Raw genomic sequence first — 21,618 nt, forward strand, 5'->3', positions numbered from 1 at the left:
AAGAGCTGGCTGTTAAACACACAACTTGTGAGCCTGCGTGTGTGGGAACAAGGAGACCAAGGAAGTCAGACTTCATATAAAATGGTCTAGAGCACCAATGCTTGGAGCAGAACCAGCAAACTGAACATGGAAACTTGTAATAAGAATTAATCTAGAAAATCCACATGCATAATGGTAGATGTTGGTCTCATGGTTAGAACACTCCCTTATCACTTGAGAAACTCGGGTTCCAGTGCCTGTTGTGCAAAGCCTGTGACAAGACAAGGAGTCAGTTTCTTTAGTAACACCACAGAAAGCATTCTTCTGCAACAGTGGCCAAATTGAAGTTCCTCTCCTAAAAACACATCCCACTCTGTACCATTAGAAGTGACTGTTCTAGACTAAATTATTTTGACAATTCTCAATAACATATCCACTTCTAGTCTGTCTGATTATATCTGTGGTCTCATTAATAGCATATCTGTAAGATATATAATACTAGCACTGCCATGATTTTCCAACTTTCTACCATATCTCAAGGCTGTATCTCAATCTGACTGCAAGCCAGCTTTCTCACAAAGCAGGCAAATTCTGGCAAGATAAGGAAAACCAAACTTGTCTTGACTGCTCCCTCCAGGCTACACAGTCCACTGAACCATAGTTCATGTGTCAGCACAACTATAAACAGCCCACATGCTTCTGCTCCTCGTGGGTAAGAAGAGTGTATACTCTGTGTGCGAGAGGACAAAAATCATGTTAAAACAGCCAGAGTTTGAGATTCTAAGAGAGCTCAATGCCAGAAATAAGCACTGTAAATCCCAGAGGCATCTTTAGCTGTGGCAGTATTTACATTCCTTAGGGTAGGAAACCATGAGAAGAAAGAGGTGTAGGAAAATCTTTGTGTACAGTTCAGCAAAACAAGGTCTCTTTCAGCACCATTGATCAGAAACATTCAAGAAACTGGTAGCAAACATCTGTGCATAAACCACAGTGACAACTTGCAAAAAATCTCAAAATGAATCAACAACTAGCATTGAAAATAAGCTTTATTCTGCTCCCCAGTTAAGCCAACTTTGTAGATATGGAAATGATCTGTAGTTATTTCCTATTCCAGAGAAATAGATGCATCGGTGGCTGTTTTCACAGTATTTTCTAAAAAAAAAAAAAAAAAACACCAAACCAAACAAACAAAAACATACCCACCAAAAACCCACAGCAACATAAAAAAACCCTCAAAACAAAACAAAAAATAAAAACAAGAATACCCAAACCCATTTATGCATTCTTTTGTCAAGCCCTCCCTACCCCACCCCCTGCAAAGAAACCATAAATTGTTTAGTCATGATTACATGATTATTATTTGCAAGTACAGGCTTCCATAAGATACATTAATACTGTGAGTGCACCTATTCAATTAAAAAAAAAAAAAAAAAAAAAAGAAAAACACAGTAATATTCTATAGGGGAAAAAACTAATTTAAAAATAATTCTCTACTCGTATACATTTGTCTAGCATAAAGAAGTTTTCAGGTTAAAAACCCATTTCTAAATTAGTAACAACTAGCATATATTATCATAGAAAAAATAATAAAACAAGAAAAAAATCATTAATACCCAAGGCACATTAATAAAGGGATGTTTGGAAAGCAGTAAAACCTACCTATTCAGATGTTAGAACTAGGAACTTAATCAGCTCTCTTGCTTCCTACAACAACCAGGCTTTATGGGTCACAATATGGCAAAAAGATGTCTGTATGCTAAGCAAGTCCAAAGTCTCCTACCTTGCTGTTAGCTCTGGGATCTCCTGAGTACTCTTAAGCACTAGGCATTCCTCACCTTTAACCATGACTTGTTCTTAACGGCAAATCATTGCTTACAGAACCATCTTACCACTATAGAGGCAGGTTTTTGTGTAGCAAGATTCTGACCAGCAAACATCCCACAGAGCTGAGCATCTTCCCCACAGAAATACGCCTTTCTCCAGGTAAAAATACTCCTCTAATTTGGGTGACTGCAGCACACAACATCCATGATAGAAAGTCAGCACAACTAGAACTTAAGCCATGGTGCTGTATTAACACCAAAAGCCAAAGCCTGAGGAACTGCATAGGGAATACTGTCTCTGTTGTAGGTAGAGGGACAATGAGTTTGACTGGCAGTGTCAAAAGAAACAACTTTCAGTGAGCCATGTACAGCAACTGATGTATGAAGCAATTTAAGTCCTGCACTGCTAGGCGGCATTGCTTTATCACACTACCCACAGAACTTGGCCAAGGCCAGACTGGGCAAGGCCACAGGAGGCCATTGCCAGTTGCAGCTTCTTGCTCAGTTCTCACCTCCCCTGAGACTGCTGCCTGTTTGCTCATTGATATTTTCTTTAAAACTAAAGTTTAAAATATATATGTTTATATATATTCCTTTTCCAAAGCCAGCCAGGCTTTTCATAGCAGCATCTTGACAACACTTTGCGAGGGATGGCTCACTGGTCCTGGAATATTTGAAGCCCGTGTTCCAAACTCCAGGCGTTTCACTAACCTGAAAATACAAAATAGAAGTTAGTGCATTTCTTGCTCAGTGTTACCATCTTCAGAGTAACTGGTCACTTCCAGAGTACACCACTCAGCTTGAGAAATCAACAGATAAGAGAATATCACTCTGAGCACCTAAGTGAGCCCACTACTTAACCGGGCTGAGTTTCCACTGCAACACATGGCTATGTTTCCCTCTGAGTAGCAAGAGGCTATCTTTTACAGGTGTTGGAATTTCAGTTCTAGCATTACAGCAGTAAATGTATAATCAGCTGAATGTGTATGTAAATATATGGCCCTTGAAGCTTTCCTGTAGGAGCTTTCATGAGGTTTCTCCCCAGGCTGGGATATCAAGTACAATGTGGTGTACTTCTTCCACACAGCAACTTTGGGTAACAGGTCAAATCAGTATTCCCAGGGCAAGGGTCTTGCTGAATAACTAAGTTTGGAACAAACTGTAGTGTAGGCATTTAATTTACAGGGAATCTAAAGAACGTGCAGTACAGAACTGACAGGGTTTAAGGTGGCACTAAACTGCAATTTGCAATAACCTTGCTGATTTTTCTTCATTTCTTTTCTGGTGGTTTTGTTGGTTTGTTGTTTTGTTTTCCTTTTTTTTGTTTTTGTTTGGTTTTTTGTTGTTGTTGTTGTTTGTTTGTTTTTGTTTTGTTTTCTTTGTTTTTTGTTTGTTTGGTTGGTTTTTTTAACAGTACATACTTTCAGACAAATTTATAAGTCCATTCAGGTAACTTCCTGTCAGCTGCTCCTTGGAAAAACATCTTAGCAACCATAAAGCACTCTGAGTGAATCTATTATTTGCCTTTTACCAGTTCTCACATAAATGAGAATCTTAACTGTGCTAAAGGAAGTCCTTACCTGCCAAAATGTTCCAGAGACATCATTTGTGCAAGAGCGTAAGGCATAAAACAAATTGAGCCAGTAAGCAAGAACTCCTCTGTTGTACTTCATATCCCATTTAAACATTGGGTTTATAATAAAACATGTTACAATTGCTTTCAATTTGTGGTTTTTCAAAACTTGATTCCATCTAGTCTTTGGATTTCAGCAGCTAGTGATTCCAAATTTTAAACTGATCTGAAACATTCAAATCATAATCCTGAATAACTAAATTTTATGTCTTTCAAAAACAAATCTGACTCTACCAAAAAAAAAGTAGTAATACTAAATAGTACAGTACCAGACACTAAGTTCTAACACCAACAGTTCTCACAAAGACACAACAGTAGAGAATAGACTCACCCTGTATCACACAGAGGCTGATGACTCAGGCGTGTTTCAAGAACATCTCTGTTCATGTACATAGACACCGTGGTTCTGTTTGGAGACTGGTCATACACAAAATTTCGGCAAGATGCAAGTTTGGACTCCAAAGCCTAATGTAAACACAGATATAGTAAGTGTCAGATATCACACCCTTCCCTTTCACAAGATGGCACTGCGGCACACCAAAATGGCATTAAGAATGTTCAGGTTTGTTTTTTTCGGTTTCTTTTATGAGTTGTCTAGTAGCGGAACCTGCCCAACCACAGTGCAGCATGAATTCTGAATTTCTGAAGAGATTAAGCCCATCATTTTGTAGCCCACACAAATGTTTCTCATCAAGTACAAGGACATATAGGATATCAGTTAGGTCAGTCTGTTCTTTAAACCATCTGCAATGATTTAGTAAGGAACTTCTCATCAGGAGCTACTGTCCTTGAAGAACTACATCCTGAAATACGGAAGCTCATTAAAATTGTTTACCATAAATCAGCTTACTTAAAGATTGGAGTGTCCTTTGGAGGAACTATCTTCATTGTAAGAATAAAAATCACACCCACTGCTCTGAGGACCCCTGCCCAAATAAAGACCCTTACCCTTTGAGCCTGTGCAGAAAAATTAAAACACACTGTAACTTTAAATCAACAAAAGTCATATTACTAACCAATGAGAGATAAAGTGATAAGAAACCACCCTATGGTCATTATAGTAGATACGTATTTGTGTAGCCTGAAGTGTAAAATACCTTGAAGTTCTTGTGTGATGTGCTAGCTCTGTGGAATTACCACCTAGCACCCCTCTTTCTGCAAATGTGGAATAAAATGATCTCTCAGCTCTGTGTGTAAGATTGGCTTTTTGCACACTGGGTAACATACCCTGTTTGAGGGACAACAATGTCTCTAAAGCTGAATTTGTTTCTGTAGGAGAGGTTAAAGAGTTGATGCTGTTCACCAGCAGGAACACAAAATCTTCAGCTTCCTCAGGGAGATTTTGACACCTTTCTTGCAGGCATCACTTTTTAGATTACTAAATATTCATTTAAGCTCTCTGTTTCCCTAGACACATGTAGGTTGTATGTACTAGGTGAAGGAGCTGAGCCACAGATAACCTATTCTCTAACACACACTCATCCCAGATCACTCTGTCTTTGTTGCTGGGTTCAGCTGTATCAGTTCTGCAGCTCAGCCCAAAGATTCATATAAATGCTTGTGCCAACACAGCACTGGGGCATAAGGGAGAAAACAGAAGGAAATCATAGGATAACTTTTCTAGCATCAGCACTACCTTAAATGTCAAACTACAGCTCAACATGACATTAGGCTTTGCTCAAAAGACTACTGGACTCTTAAGGTTCACCAGAAACCTCTGGACAGCAGGCACCAGCCTGCTTTCTCCTCTGCCTTTCATAGGAGCAAATCCCTTCTTAATTTACTCATGCTGATTTATTCTTTCTGCACATGTGTTTTCAGAAACTCATAGTGCAAAGCATTAGAAAAGCAGAGCAAGGTCCATCTTCATTCAGGGGTTGGACAGAAACATATCAAATCCAGATCAAATTTCAAGGCCATGCTTAGCTAACCTGGAGGCAAGTTACTCTTTCCAGTCTCCCTGAACAGCAGCACAAATAATGCTGGCTGCAGTCTCAGACAGCTCTACCTTTTCAATTGCATTGCCTACCATGTAATCACTCACCCCCACTTTTCGCAGCAAGTCTCCCACGATGTTAAGTGCAGATATTCTTGCAGCAGGTGTAAGAGGAGTTGCACCATAACTGTCCTCAAGACCTGCAGGGCAGGTTAAAGAAGTATACATTGCTCATTAAAAAAAAAAAAAAAAAAAAAAAAAAGCAGCTTTGACATTGGAAGTCAGAAGACAGCCCGACATGCAGAGCAGAGGAAACATCAATATCTTCACCATTTTGTATCTCACCTCCAGATCTTTCATATCCATTAGGAATATGAAGCACTGTCTCCCTAAGACAGCTCAAGTTACACTATCCTAAGCTAAAGTCCCTAGACATGCTGTGGCTTGGGTTTCTAGAGATCTGTTCTACCAGCCTACTTTGCATCTCTGTTGCTGCAGTGGAACCAGAGGGATGTGTCCTCAGAGAGGACCATCATCTCTCATTTTACTACAAATCACCAAATCCTCTCACTTTTACAGAGGCATTAATTCACCCACAGAAGACACACAGTTTTAGGTTAAGCATATTGAAGCCCACAATCAAACTTTGTTAGTGCTCAGAGCTATAATATCGAATCATCAGAATGTGACAGTACAACTCCGTTTACACATACACACGAAAAGAGTTACACAGATTTCTGGCTTTTTAAGTAAGAAGATGGGAGAGTGTTAGAGGTTTCAAATATTGAAATAATTGGTGATAACAAAAAACAAGTAACTGATATTATTAACATGAAAGCAGAGACATAGTCATTTAGTACAGACAACTAGGATGACTTATCGGTGTCCTGCTGTTCCAGAGTAAAAAGAAAGCCTCTCTCAAAGAGCACCTACTCTCACAAAGAAGCCAATTCAAGTGACATGAGTGTGACATTAAAGATCACACTGAAGTTTCTAAAATCCTTCCCCTAAGTTAACCCAATATCTCTGGGCCAGTTATGACCTATTAGTAAAGCCCCAACAGCTCATCTTGTCCCTCACAATTATGTTTACTAGACAGTTCAAGTCAAATGGAAATGAACAGCCTATTAATAAACCCCAAAATCAGAGTCTTTGAATACTGAGACCATGGTGACTGGATTTGGGTGTATTTAACCAAAAGACTCAACTCTGCGCCCTTCTTCTCATTTCTCCTGTAGCCAGAAATTATAGTAAAAATAAGAGCATCAAATAATATTTCTGTGCTGGTTCTCTGTCAGTCACCTCTCCTAAATGTCACAGGGGTGGGTATGTTGATGTTGGGTGCCCGGTGCACCAAGGGAGTTGAAGGCACAGATAAAGACGCTTGAACTGCAGTGTCTGTTCTTTCTGTTTCCAGAGTAGTTTGCATCGGTGTTTTGGGTTTCTCTTGTTTCTGCTGCACTGCAAGCTCTTGTCGTAGATCTGTAAAGGAAGCAACACAAATCAAGCCTCTGGAGTATGCATCCACCAAGATAAAAACAGGTGAGAATGTTTTGCTCAAAAGACTTTTCCCCCTTGTGAAGTCAAGTCACTTATCCTTGTAAATCTTATTTCAGGCATATGTTCAAAATCCAGATGATCACTAAAGGCTTTTCTAGTATTGTGGCTCAAAATGTTTCTGTAGTATTAGTTCAGTTGCTGTTACCTGGCTTTAATTTTCACACCCTTTCACAAGCCTCCGTTTGAGGCAGGGAATTATCTACTTTCCAAATGCTACAGGCTGATAAGAAGAGGCACATCAAGACTGAGGCTAGGCAGCTTGGCACACCTTGGCTACATTCCAGCTCCCTGCCAGGTTGAGATCCTATGGATTGTACCCTTTTCTCTTCTACCCTGGTTTCCACATGAAGGAAACCTGAGTTGAAGCCAGGTGGAAGCCACACCACTATCAAGCCAAGGAATAGAGCACTTCTGTCCCACAGCCAGACTGTAGCTTATAAAAACCTCTCAAGGGCACAGAACCTGAACAGATCTGAAAAATAGAAGGCATTTTTCCAGCTCCATGGTCTCTCTCTTCTCACTCAGCCTTATTGATAGATATCAAGCAGCTAGAACATGAGGCTATTCAAAGGTAACTAGAAGACAGTCACAGCGCTCCTGTTTTACTGCCCCATTAGTGTTTCATTGACTCCACTTTTCACAGGCCAGGACATAGTGAGGTTAGTAGTTATTAAGGCTGAGCTTCATGGGTTACAGGAAGTCAGACCAGCACATGCCCCAGCTGGACTGGCTCTTCGTAACCCCCTAAAGCCTCAAAGCATTACCACAGATTAGAAGAAGGCTGGAACAGACTTTTGCTTCTGTGAGCAGCTCTGGAACAAGGTCAGGAGTTCAACGAGTGGGGGGGACAGTTTTAAAGCTTCCTCATTTGCTTCTACATTTCAGATAGATTTAAAAGATGTGAACTTAAAAGCCTAGCTCTAAGATATATGGAGAGAGCTGAACAGCTAAAAGCCAGGAGGGGAGAAAGGGAACAACGCAAGGAATTTCTGTCTAACCTCTAGCTTCATCTTTCAGACGCTGCACGGACTCCAGAAGGTTTTCTTTCTCATCCAGCTCACTCTCCAGAAAAGCATTTCTTTCAATAGCCTGATTTAAACGCTGTTCAAAATCCTCAAGGGACATTATAGTGGCTCTGAAAAAGAGTGCACAAAATGTCACTACCAGATCCTTCAAGCAGACAGAGGAACACCCTCTCTCACAAGAAAAAAGATAATGTAGAATTTTTGTCTTGTTTGCTTTGGTTTAGTATTATTTTTTATTTTAGCTTGTAAGATATGAAAGCATGCAGTGGGGGCAATGGAAGGGAAAAAAAATTATCACACTTCCAATCTGCCCCAAACATCTTTACAATCATCAACTAAGTGATGGCAGTGCTAAGCTCAGCAACACCACACTCACAGGACAGAACAGAGGAGGAAAAAGAAAACACAGAAGTTGGGTCACCTTTTTGCTCTTTCCAAGTCATCATTTGCTTGCTCAAGTTCTCGAATGTATTTCTGAAGTTGATCTTTGATAGCTTTTGTCTGTGCCAAGTCATCTTCCAGTGCAGAGATTTGCCTGTATCCTTCCGAATGCTGCATTTCAATCTTCTCCTAATCAAGGGCAAATCAAACATCATATTAGTGACTTAGCAACACATGTTCTCTTTCTATGACATTGTTCTTGAGAAACATCACCTTACATATGGTAAAATGCCAAAGCTCACATACTTCTGGGCTGCCAGCAGACAAGAGCTCTTCCAGTCACTGCTTATCAAACAACAGTGCTGGGGAATAGTTCCTGACCTCCACAGCACAGGGCCATTCCCTGCTCTCCCAGACAGTGAGACTCAGCACAATTTTTGAGTCCCAAGAGCTTTAGCAGCACACAAAGCAGGATGCAAGAGAAGCCACTTATTTTCAACTCTAATAAAAAGTCAAGCAGTACTTAAGAGCCTAAATAACAATAAAAAAAAAATAATCCAAGCATGACACTTACATAGTGCTGTGGAACCAGCAGGACTCTCCAGTGCCCCTGTGCTTTTAGTAGCCCAAAGCAGGTTCAGAGTTCTAGATCGCAAACTATCTCAGCTGCAGTTGTGCAACATGCTTTGGACATGAACCTAAAACTCTGCCTTCCTTTAAAGCATGCACACAAAGGTACATTTAAGAGAGGCACAGGCGGAAAGGAAGACTTAGCTTCTCCATCACTCTCTCCTGCTATCGCAGCTACATTCAGTTAACTCTACATCACATGACAGCACACCATCTACTAAAACACTTTACATTCCACCACCCTGCTATCAGCTCACTTCAACATGACAGAGAAACTCCAAGAGTAATATAGCATTCCTGAAGTGCTTTCTCCATCCAGATTTTAAGTACAATACACTTGACGGCACTGGAAACAAATCCACGCACTGGAATTTGAAAACCGTGGCATGTAGTCTAGCATGACTGATAATTTGAAGATAGCTATTTTAGCACATGAAATGTATAGTCAAGGAGGGAAAGAGATATCCATTCTGAATTAAGAAATCCTTATTTGATTACAGTGTGGTGACAGTGCTATAATTCTGAATCTCTGAAGCATAGTTACATGCTGAATTTAAGAGCCCTCAAGCTCTAAGAGGTAGATTACTTTCAACTAGCTTTTCAAGACTCTAAACAAACCCTCCAAAGCATTATTTCCATTTATTTTTAAGTAGTGTGAATGCTGGTTTCTGAGGGGGGAACAAGCACACACACTAGGCTGGTAAGCTCAAAGCCACAAGCTGTGTGGGCCTGGCAAAGTTCACTAGTGTTGACCCAGATGGTGGGCTCAGTTAACACTGCTGCTCAATAGCTTCACTAGTTTAATGCTTTGCTCTTGAATTGATTCAGATAAAAGACCAGAACTGCAAGGCTTGAGTCTTTATTTTTAGCCAATTGTAATAAGCTATCAGCTGATCTGGCCATCAATGGAGTCTCTGTTCCTTCGCTGCAGACTGTTACTGCAGTTTGCAGGCCACATTAATAGCTAATTGTTAAAAGGTTTGTTTCAAGCAGAATATGTTTTAATAAAGTTACCTACTGTGAAGAATAATTTAAGATTTTTCTAAAATATATTTACCCTCCACTTTCTGAAGTTCTATATTGTTTCCTACTGGTTTTATTTTTAATTGCTTTGGCTGGTTCATTGTCCCCTTCTCTCATCCTAGCTCCTCTAGAAAAAGAAAATAGTCCACACCCTCCTGAATTTAATGAACTGCAGGTTTTATTTTTGTCAAACTTATGCCTTCTCTCCACACCCATCAGCTTCCATGCGCTTATGTGGCTACATGGAACAGCAGACCAATACTCCACACAACATTTAATACTGCTAAGGCAATTAAATACAAGAACAAACATCAGTGCAACATAACATACAGAACAAAACAAGTCTTGGAGGCTTTGCTGTCAAAAAGTGGGGAGAAGATCACTAAGTTGGTGATAGAGGGACAGGACATCTGTCTGGGATGGAAGAGTATTTCCTTAATACAGTAATTCGGACAACAGCTTAGACAAAAGGGGTTGCAAATCTGTATTAATCCTTACACAAATACTTTAACTCCCATTAACTCATCACTGTATCCAATTAAGTAGAAGAAGTATAATTAAATTAATCTATGCTTCCACAGATATTGACCTAGCCCTACAAAATACAGCCTACTCTTTCTTGGGTGACTACGTCTCACCTTTAACTAAAAGGCCAACAAGATCAAACCTTTAAACAGCACACCAACTTCAGTGACAATTTTTTTTCAAGTTTAAGGAAACTTACCAGTATTTCCTAAATCTGTCACCTAGCACAGGGGACTAGCAACATCTTTAATGGGATTGAAATGAGGCAGACTCATCATTCTTCACACTCTAGATAGCTTCATTATTTCTTAAGTCATTCTGGTAAGAAGTTCAATCTCAAAAAGTTCACATCCCTTATGTTTTATAATTATGGAAGTTAATGCTTTTTAGATGGTTCTTAGTTTCACAGAAGGCTAACCAAGTGTGAAGTGGATAAATTACTTTTCCCCCAAGTACAGACAGATTCAGTAACAAAACCAGGACAGAAACTGTTTTGTGTCTCAGTTCTATGTGTTACCCACTGGCTGCTACTTCCCATCTTATCTGGGATGCCAGATAATAAATACACAACTATGTAAAAAAATGTTTAAAACTACTGAGTTTTCTTACATAATGCAAAAATGTTTATATTTTGATTGTTCTGCAATATTATCTGTGTCTTCACAATGCAGACAGCAAGAAAGCTGTGAACAAAAGCACTAAGTAGATGGAATAAGTAATAAAACAGCAGCTCAGTTATGCTCATGTTTACTCTACTGCAAACAATTTTCTCCTGTCTCAAATCTACCCTGACACAGAGCCACACCTTGCAAACAGGGGTACAGGAGCATTACCAAGGTATCCAACACCCCCAAAGCAGACAACAGATTGGTATGTCTTAATTTTTCAATACTTTTTTTTCTGCAGTTTTCTGTTCAGTTGTTATATAATGCTCCACAAGGCAAGTTGAATCTGCACATGCCTGTCTCATTCACCTTTGCACTTAGGATGTACAGATACTGTATGCATCATCCACTCTTACCTTAACTGCCTCCAGTTCCATTCGCAGACGATTGTTTTCTGACAGAAGGTCTCTGTTTCTGGACTCTGTTTGCTGCAGCTGAGTTTCCAGTTCAGCTTCATACTCTCGACTCCCTTCTTGGAATTCACGCAATTCCTCCTGTGTATTCTCAGCACTAGACAGTAAGTCCAGCAACAGAATTCATCAAAAAGGTCTGAACATCTAGTCTAAGAAAGGACCTACCAATATTAGCATTTAAAAAGTCTTGATTTTTTTCACCAGTTACTGCATTTAGAGCAACATACTGAGCTAAGGGGAAGAGCCAAGTATGTCCATTCTCAGCTGGGGATTCTCCATGTGCATGCTGTCAAACTGTTCTTGATCCACAGAGATCTAAAGAAGGAACAGCAGGATCTCTCTCTGCAATGACCCAGACCACCCACCCCCAACAAGGTTCTGCAGTGAGTTACATTTACCTGGGCTGCCCACAGACTGCAGTCAGAGGCACAATTTCAGCACCGAGTCCTACTCGGACCAGAGCAGAAGCCAACACCGACAGTGCCACGGCACCACAGATCCACCGCTCAAACAAGCATAAGGGATTCTGGGCCACTGTAGCTCATGCAGAAGCATTGCTACTGCTGCCACTTAATATAGCTGAACCACCCTGAATCTACTCCCCTATGTGGTGCTACCTATGTCTTTGCATGCAGTCTTATGCTCTCTATCAAACAATTTAAGAGGAATGAAGCCACTGCCTTACCACTGCTTGTATTTCATAGCCAACTCTTTCCAGTATCCGGTTTCCTCTTCTACTGAGTTGAAATTATGTCCTTCTGTGTCTTCCATTATGAGTCCTCTAAGTTTAAAACTCCTGTGTCATTTTTCTCCCCCTGGAAAACAAAAGGATTGGGCATAAGAACTAATGCAGTGATCTATGTCAGTACTTTTTGATGCACATCAGTGCATCCCTCCTCGCAGAAAGTCACTGCACATCTGAAGACCAAACTGAAGAGCAGCCTTGACAGGGCTCCGTCAGATATACCATAAATGTGAAAGAATCACTACTGAGTAATCAGGTCCCTTTCTCCAGTTCTCCCAAGTCTGCTGGATGCTCACACCACATCCCCACCAGTAAGTATCTTCCCCACTCTCTGACCACACAGCACCGAGCATCAAGCTGCAGCTCTGCCAACACACAGAGAACACAAGTAAAAGAGAAAACATCTCAGGCACAACTTCAGCTCCAAAAACAGTGTAATTAAGGTTGATTTCAACAACCCTGAAGACACCATGAAATTAAAGAGAAACTTCAGAGAGACACAGATAATGTATTCAACATACTAATTTCCTGTGTTAACATTACCAGGAACACTTAAGCTTTTTAAGGACATAACTGATGGACACGTGAAAAATTTCTGCCTAGGTTGATATAGACAAAACTACCCAATTTTAAACCTGAAATATCACAATACATGTATGTCTGAGAACCACAATATATCTGGATACCTCAGAAAGCCATGGGAGAAGGGAGCTCCAGAAATTCCCAGGGAAATGAGGATAAAGTCTCCACAGAGATTTTAGTGGGATACCACCTGACTGGACTAGGTATGCAGAGAGATTGCAGCAATCCAGTGAGCAATCCAGACCACTCAATTGTCCCTGTGCCAGCATAAACCCAGTCATAGGACATAGTCCCAAGTGGGAATGACACATGAAAGAGCCACAGGGGAATCAATAACCTGAAGTTGGTCACTCCCACTTGAAGACTTAAGTATCTGGATACCACAATTAAATAAATGCCCTCTGATCTGCATTATGCACTCTAATAAGCAGGTCACTCACTAATATCATTTTATATGAGTTAGTCTTGACAGTAGAGAAATATCAAACCTAATGCTCTGGATAATCTGCCCATGTCCAACCCTGGGTGAGGCAGATTCCACACAGACATTATCAAATTAATATAAACCCAAATAGATCAAGAACAGTAAATAAAAGTCGAGTTGAACAATTCATGACAATGACAGTTCTCAGAAAAATGTATCACTGAAATCTAATGACTGAGGAAACAGTTATTCTACCAAGTTTCAGCTCCAGATCTACTCAGCAAAACATTTCCTAGAGGTAATCCTTATGAAATAGAGGAAAACAGCCAAAGACTTCAAAGACCATTTAGATATCAGTCTTGCCTTTTACTTTTCTTATTTATGATACTCAGGAAATGCTGGATTAGACCTTCTGAGAAACATGTCATAGCTGAAGAAAGCATACATCCACTGCACATCCACTGAACTCCATAGAAAAAAATCATTCATAACCCACATTGAGACTTTCCTCTCCAGAAAATCACCTGGTTTAAACAGGATTAACAGCCATCTATTTAGTAACTCTGCTGAAACAAATATTAGTGGTTCTCACCTCTACTACAGAAAACACTATTAAGTACTCAAAGTAGTCTGGTGATCTAAAGCCCAATTCTTACCTACCCAAGCAATGCTGCAATGCACAAGTCCTTTTCACAGCATAGGTGATTTTCAGATTATTGAGCAAAGAATAAGCAGCTGTCACAGCTAACTGGGCTGTGCTCGCACACCTCAGCTACACACACGCAGAAATTACAGCATTATTTAGAAGGGGAGCTGGAAGGTACGGGGGAAAGTTACCAGGTTTTAGTTTTTATAATTCAGATTCCTAACACAAAATGTTAATAAGACAAAACTACATCTTTCTTTTAACAAATAAAACCACTGAGTGATGTATTGACACACTTCCAGCAAGAAGTCTCAAGGCTGCTGCTCTTCATATGCATTTATAGAAGTATGCACTGGGGGGGAAGGAAGGAGGAAGATGAAAAGGAATGTTAGAAAGAGTGATTTTCCAAATAGTACCCTTGCCCATTAAATAGAAAATCCTGACCAAGCATAATTAGTAAACCATTGGGATAGTTTACAACACATCTAGTCTATTATTTTTAAGCGAACTGAAAGTACCTTTGATGTTAATGAGCATGTCCTTATGCTCAAGGCACTGTGCAGACATACACCAATCCTTGCAGTGCACTTGTGAAGAAAAAACTTCTCTTCTGCAGATGAGGGACAGACACAAAGAAGCGATGCAGTTTCAATGAAAAACCAAGAAGGACCAGCATCCATTACTGTGGCCAAACCACTCCAGAGAACAAGTCAGAGTTTCCTTTAGATAGTTATTTCTCACCACTCAGACAACAGGAAGTTTCTGTATTTCTTCAAGAACAGAGATTCAACTCAGGGTATGCCTGGTTTTGCTACACAAATTAAAATACATTTCAGAAGTCTCCAAAGAGGAATTCTTCTGAGCAAGCATTATAATAAATCCCGTATTTGTGTTCAGACAGTCAACAAAAGGAAGTCAAACAAGATAAAGATGGAATGCAAGACATTTTGCTCCCAAAAGCTTTCAAATAACCTTTTGAAACCAAAAGACACAGCTCCTGTTGGCCCCAAAAGCTCGAATTTGCTCTTATCTGGCTCTCACTTGTTTTTACACTGCACTTTGGAAGGACTACAAGAATGCACTAATTTGCATTTTTTTAAGATTGTATGGTCACATATGAAACTTTCCCTAACCAAGCCATAAGATTTAAGAGTTCCACAGAACCTTGGTAACTTTGACAGAAACATTTAGATGCTGTCCCCTTTGGTTTCTCTCTTTGTAAATATAGGACTATGGACCCACTAAGGATGTTCTCTGTTACTAATACGCTCTGTTTCATGGTACCCATTACAAAACAGTACTTATAATTTAAAATTAATTGTTAAACTGCAAACACATGCAAGGACTGTGGACCTATATTTATACCACAGAGATAACACAACATGGCAGAGATTGTTTCACTACTGTCCCATGCCACAGGCACATGCTCTTTGTCCATAACACAAAAGGAAGACCTATTACATTCCCTGTACACCTGCACTACATCTTATCTCACATGGATTTTCAAACTATCCAAAGATGCAAGATACAGACCTAAACTGAAAAGGAAAATTTCAAGTTTTACACAAAGTATTAAAGCCTCTTTTTATTTTCTGAAATTTGTTTTGAAAAAAAAAAAAAAAAAAAACCACAACAAAAAACCACTCACATAAATCTTTCTAAACTGCCTGTAGCAAGGTTAGGTCTTTGACTTTTTGTTTTCCCCCTACTGCCTTCTCCCCTTGATTTTTAACAGCTTAGAGACAGCATGCAAAATGCCTGGAGAGTAATTAATTAAACCAATTAAGAACTCTTCATTGTCTAGGCTCACTACAAAAGGGGGGAGAGCAAAAGGGGTGAAAGAGGTTTTAATAATGTTTTGTTAAACATTGGCAAATGTGGAAAAAAACAAGGAGAGAAAGTCATAGTATATACCAGGCATACACAGGCTGCACCTTATTTGTTTTCACACACGTGAAGGCAGAAGAGACATGTGGCCAGATTTCCGGCATACAAGCAGCACAAGTGCTGGTCACAAACATTGTAAAACCTCTACATCATACAGGAAGTGGAAATGTTCATGGGTGTGGGGAACGGACTTCTGCAAGGAGAAAAATATCTCAGCATAAGTGCTGCAGGAAACAATTTCATACAAGTGAGAGCAGAATTGCAAAATTCTTAAGGAAAAAAAAAAAAAAAAACACACAACATTAAGAAAAGCCACACACAAAATTATTGAAGGAACTTCAACTTGGGAATCAGTCTGAGGTCACCAAATTCATGAGGACCTCATCTTAGATTATGTTGCAGTCCTAGCATAGAGGACTCAAGACAACTCTGCATACCGAATTTTTTTTTTTTTAAATAACATTTTAGCTTGGTGAACCATGTTGCCCTATTTCTGTAGCAATACCTGATGGTCCAAGTCAGATAAATTAATATTGTAATAAAAAAAGTAAAACAGCACCATAAATACTGCTGAATTATCCACAGCAGAGATGATTAAGCTCTTATTAAACGTTTTTCCCTAAATATAAACCAAAACAAAACCCCTCTTTGCTCCTGAAAAGTAACATTCCCATCCTATGAAAATTACATTTTCTTACAACAGCAGTCTCCTTGCAAGGGTCTTCCTGTAACACAAGAGCCTATTTTCTTTTGTTTAAGCAATACAAAAGAAAATCACCACAACAGAGAAAGACAAGGAAAAGGTCAGAGTGCCAGGATTACTACAGACTCCCACAGCCAGCGCTGAAAAGGGTCATCTTCTCAGGGTCTTCTCTACCGAAAAGCTTTATTCAGCAAAGCCTTCGTGTTTTCAAATATCAGCCCAATTCCAATACTTCCGAGTTTCCAGTGATTTCTACGGAAGCTCGAGGAAGTTTTCTCTCTCGAAACGCCTAATCTTGATGCTTCCAGCTGGGCAGCGCTCTGGGGCTCCCCATTCCCAGTCGGAGCACGAAGCCAGGAGGGAGTTAAACCAGCGGGCACGACTCCCACGCTCCGCTCCATTCCCCTCCCCACCAGCTACCGCAAGAGCAGCTCCACAAACAGGAGGCGACACAAGCTCGCAAGGAAGGCCGCGGGAAGGGGCGAGCGGCCCGCAGAGAGGCAAGTCCCAGCTCCGACACCCCGACCCTGCCCCAGTTACCGCCGCACGACCAGGGGCGCCAGGAGGGGCTGCGCCGCACCAAAACCGCCCTTCCCTCCTCTACCCGTGGCAAGGGCGCTCGGGCAGTGGGGGCAGCCCCGCTCTCACCAACACCGCCGCCACAGCCGCGGGGAGCTCGCGCCGCGCCGGCAGCCACCGCTCGGCTCGGCTCGGCTCGGCCCGGCCCGGCCGCCCCATTGGCCGCCGGTCACGTGCCGCGGAGGGCTCCGCCAATCAGCGCCGCCACAGCGCGTCTGCTGGGAGGTTTGGAAACTTTCGCTACTTTCAAAAGGCGCTTGGGGGGGGCGGCGGCCGGGGCGGGCTCGGCTCGGCTCCCGCCCTCAGCCGTCACCCCCAAAGTGGGGAGCGACCGGCCGCGTGCTCTGAGCACCCTCACGCTCAGCCCTGTTACCAGCCCTTGTGGGCTACAGTGTGCACAAGGGCCTGCATCTTCTCAGGTGTTAATAAATCAGCATTTACCACCATGCTATAATTTTAAGTATGTTTTCCCTTGAAATATTCTAAAAGAGGACAAGCTTTACATCAAATATTCATTTTTTTTTTTAATCCCGAAGGCCTCTTCCGAAAGTCCAAGCGGTGAGACTATTTAATGTCAATGCAACATTTTTAGACTAAGGTCCTCTTTTCACAACCAAGGAAAAGGCTTCTGTGTCACTGAAGCCTGTTTCACAAGGACAATGCAGCCTGTGAAATATTAGACACTTGCACTCATCTCTATCTCAGCATTGTGTCACCATTCCAGAAAAGGAGCTGCAAGCATCCGCAGGGGGAAGTTGCTCCCCGCAGACAATTGGACGGAGCTCAGCTCAACGCAGCCAACTAATTACTCGCAGTGCCCTCACCACGCTGGATGGATGGGAAGGGCACTGAGGTATGCGGAGGCTGCCTCAGGTGCCCAAGGTGTGTTCCCACCCAACAGTGTACACAAACACTTGGTCATTAGGCGTGTCTGGCATTTGTTTCCCCGAGTCAAAACAAAAACACAAGTTATCACATATATGTAGATACACTCCAGCCCACATTCATATGGCTGTATGTCACCAAGTATCACTTCACACCCCAGCAGCACGCTTTCCAAACTGCCAGATGAGAGGCACCCACAGCAGGGGCCCCCATCCCTGTTTCATTTACTACTGTGATGCAATACCAGGCCTGGAGCAGAGTCTGATCCTGAAAAAACTTCACTGCCTAAACTGGGAACGTGCCTCTCCCAGATTCTGTAGAACAAGGCTGGGACTGTAACAAAGAGGACAGACGCTATTCTGTAAGAATACTCCACTAAAAGAAATCTATCCACAGCTAAGATAACTTTAACTGAAAAGGGTCAGTAAAACAATTAAACTTTCAGGTCAGGTATTCAGCAAAATATTTATATTTTGAGGTCAGATGTTCAGCAGAAATAAATGGAGACAAACTATTATACAACTAGGAATAGAAAACTAAATTAGGTATTTTAAAAATTGGGTTACCAGCAACTGGCAGTTCTGTCATTACTCCGGAATGTTTTTATTATCAGATAAGTTACAGAAAATAAACCACATACTATTGTAGTATGTCCCCAGTAATTAAAAAATGTGTACGTTGTTTGCAAGTTTGGGACAAAGGACATTTTATTTCAACTCTTTGAACAAATCTCTGAGGATAGCATGAGTACAGAGATTATATCAAAGGTACACCTGAGTATTTTTAATAGTTCTCATCTTGAAATACTTGTAAAACATAGCAAAAATTCTCATATTTCAGAGGAAGCTGTTTAACCCCTCATCCAATTCCAAACCAGTGTAACAGCACCCTAGCAAGTGCCAGAGGCTCAGAGGCACTACTGTACACAAGCAATAAATATTAAGAAGAAGGTTACTATAATTGCTATCATTGCCTTGTTTGAAAGAAGAATGAGAACATTTGTCTGTTTTAAAATTAGCAGAGGAGAAGAAGAAAGTATTTTATGCATTTATTTTTAGTTTACTGATTAATAATTAACAAATGGCAGATTTTTGTGGTGCTAGGGTTCATGTGCTGGCTATTTTAATGAGAACGCCACGCTGACTCTTCCATGAAAACTAAGTGGGCAAAAATGGATACACTTTAAGTTCTGGTAAGGTTGCAACACCTTATCTTTTGTCAATAAGCTTCTTATGGGAAACAAGATTTGCTTTGCTGCAAGAATTAAATAACTCACCACAGAACCACTCACTCCACGGATGAAATGCTCATCAATTGTAATTACAAACTACTGAACTTTTTTTTTAAATGGATTACTGATACTCATAACAAGATGTGACAAACATATGTATCAGAATATTATATGGAAATATTGCTGTCACTGAAGAGCAAATATTTAACATCAATAAAACCTATTTCTGTCGCTTTAAAGATGTTAGATAATTCTCTGCAGTCTGTATAAGTAAAATTGGATTTCCACATGCTTAAGCAAGAAACAGATTCTCACTACTTTAAAACCCTTTTGATATCTTGAACTGACAAATTTTTCATGAAACTGTTAAATGTTCATTAATATCTCTGGCTTGTTAAGCAAAGCAAAATATAACACCATGCAAGGCCTTGGTACACAGCAGCATTACACCCTGAGTGAACCATCGTAGCAGGGGCAAGACTTTGCGAGGCCTTAGACCTTGGCATTATTGTTGCTAAAAACTCGTCAGTGACTGACTCTGGGCACAGGTCGAAGGTTAAACAGAGCTGGGGAGCTAGTCTGGTGTTACCTTCTAGAGGACAGAAGAAGCCATGGTCATACCACCCTCCTGTTATATCAAATCACAAACTGTACAACCCTCCTGTCATACCAAGATTGTAACAGAGCTAAAGAGCTAGCTCAGCATTACAAATGAGCCACAATTTTCCACATATGGGACTAATCATGACCACAGCTGTGTATTTGTGTAGTTCCCCTGTAAGAACAAAAAACCCACAACTGTCTCAGTGCATGATGGTTATCAGACCTCTACGTACATGTGTATAATGATTACTGGATCTCTCCGTACATGGGTGAGGATTATTAGATCTCTCCTCAAAGAGTATAAAAAGCAGGTATAAAGACCCCAAATTGTGAGATTCTTCAGGGATGTCTTCTGTACAGAAGCTGCCACCTTACCATCTGTCCCACAGACTCCCCTAGTTTGCCATAAGGATTGTGAGTATGGGACCCCTTCCTCTTACACTGCTGCAAACTCTTTTATTTTACTATTATTTGTAATCTTTCATATGTTTGCTCTTAATAAATGTTAGTGTTATGCCTTAATTTCTGTCTATTTGTGTCTATGCATCTGTAACTGGGACTGGCACCGGGGAAAGTCAAGTTGGTGGCGAGTGTTCTTAGTAGGGCTCATCAGAGACTTCTGCTATCATCCATACCTGTTGTAGGTATGGTCACCCAGCTCTGCATTTCAATGTACAATCAGCTGGCAAGCCAGGTGCTTTTAAGGCACTGCTCTATAGCAACAAACTAAGTGAATGACAAGTTATTAAAACTGAGGTAGCAGAGGAGGCTGACCCTTTTCTTGGTGCTTGTTTGGCCAGCAGACTTCAGGTGTTTTATCAGGGGGTGAGGACCACATTAATGTCTAATCCAGAGGCTTGTTAGTAAGTTGTTCTTTTTTGTTAGCCAGTAATTGCTTAATATTTTTAAGCTGTATATATCTTACTTGGGTTATTTCTTTATACACAGCTAATGATGCCCAAAGCGATCCAGAGAACAGTACAAAGAGGTCACAAACTTCTGTTAAAATAAGCAAACAGCAGATTTCTGAATATACTGATATTCAGCTGCTGTCCTTGGGTTTAGGACTATACACTGCCTTCAAGTAAACAGGCTTTTAAAAGTGGTTAAAACTGTCCGTCCCTGGCAACCTACTGAGACTTTTTTATGTGTTAGCAAAAAACAAACAAACAAAAAAAAAGCTTTAAGTGAAAGCTAAATTCTGCACAAGGCGTTAAACATTACCTGTAAGAGCCCAGTTCAACGCCGCGGCAGTTTCCTCACTGCCTGCCGTATGCCTGAACGGCGCGCACAGCAGCTCCAGTACCTGCCGGCAGCCGCGGCCCCGCCACAGGAATACCCGGAGGCCCCGGGGCCGGCTCCTCCCGCTCTGTCCGGCCCTGCAGTGTAAGGGGTGAGGAGGTCCCGGTGTAAGGGGGAAGAGGGGCGTTTGTCAGCGGGCCGGCCGCGGAGCGCCCCTCTGCCTCTGAGCGGGGTCGCCCTCATCCCCTCAGGACGGAGCGCGGGCTCCTTCGCAGCCCCTCTACCCCGGGCCGGGGGTGTTGTTGGGCTCCGCCCCGGCCAGCACGCCGACGGCTGCCGAGAGCCCCGGGCAGGTTTAAAAACCATCGCTCCCAGCCCAGAGCGGCCCACGGCGCGCCCGGGAGGAGGAGGAGGAAGAAGATAAAAGAAGAAGAAGAGGAGAAGAAATAGAAGGAGGAGGAGGGAGTGGGACGTTACGACAGCCGCATTTGCGGCAGC

The 21,618-nt window shown here is 41.4% G+C and overlaps 1 protein-coding gene across 9 annotated transcripts; it reads right to left on the minus strand.

The window, feature by feature from the left end:
- Positions 1–1,007: 1,007 nt before the first annotated feature.
- NDE1 (nudE neurodevelopment protein 1) lies at positions 1,008–21,539 on the minus strand. Of its 9 annotated transcripts, none has more exons than XM_032983758.2 (11): positions 17,229–17,364; positions 15,925–16,070; positions 14,509–14,600; positions 12,279–12,408; positions 11,537–11,690; positions 8,378–8,526; positions 7,930–8,066; positions 6,674–6,853; positions 5,480–5,571; positions 3,767–3,900; positions 1,008–2,513 (listed from the first exon to the last, which is right to left on the minus strand). In XM_032983758.2, the coding sequence occupies exons 4-11, from the start codon at positions 12,362–12,364 to the stop codon at positions 2,420–2,422; spliced, it is 1,026 nt and encodes a 341-aa protein (XP_032839649.1). In that variant the 5' UTR covers positions 12,365–12,408; positions 14,509–14,600; positions 15,925–16,070; positions 17,229–17,364; the 3' UTR covers positions 1,008–2,419. The 9 variants fall into 9 exon arrangements, with proteins under 9 accessions (XP_032839649.1, XP_032839650.1, XP_032839655.1 ...); XM_032983759.2 differs by having other exon boundaries at positions 15,905–16,070; XM_032983764.2 differs by lacking the exon at positions 14,509–14,600.
- Between the last annotated feature and the right edge of the window lie 79 nt (positions 21,540–21,618).

This window comes from Tyto alba, unplaced genomic scaffold (assembly GCF_018691265.1).
Source record: "Tyto alba isolate M040663 unplaced genomic scaffold, T.alba_DEE_v4.0 Super-Scaffold_28, whole genome shotgun sequence".
Taxonomy (NCBI): Eukaryota; Metazoa; Chordata; class Aves; order Strigiformes; family Tytonidae; genus Tyto; species Tyto alba.

What these genes read in the sequence shown, in the direction of transcription:
- NDE1 (XM_032983765.2), bottom strand. Translation starts at nt 12,364, where the DNA reads ATGGAAGACACAGAAGGACATAATTTCAACTCAGTAGAAGAGGAAACC. An exon ending in CCCTGTGACATTTAGGAGAG is followed by an intron (nt 5,572 to 6,673) that starts GTGACTGACAGA and finishes CCTGCCCTGCAG; the next exon opens with GTCTTGAGGACAGTTATGGT. An exon ending in CAGCCTCTGTGTGATACAGG is followed by an intron (nt 2,514 to 3,766) that starts GTGAGTCTATTC and finishes TTGTATTTTCAG; the next exon opens with GTTAGTGAAACGCCTGGAGT.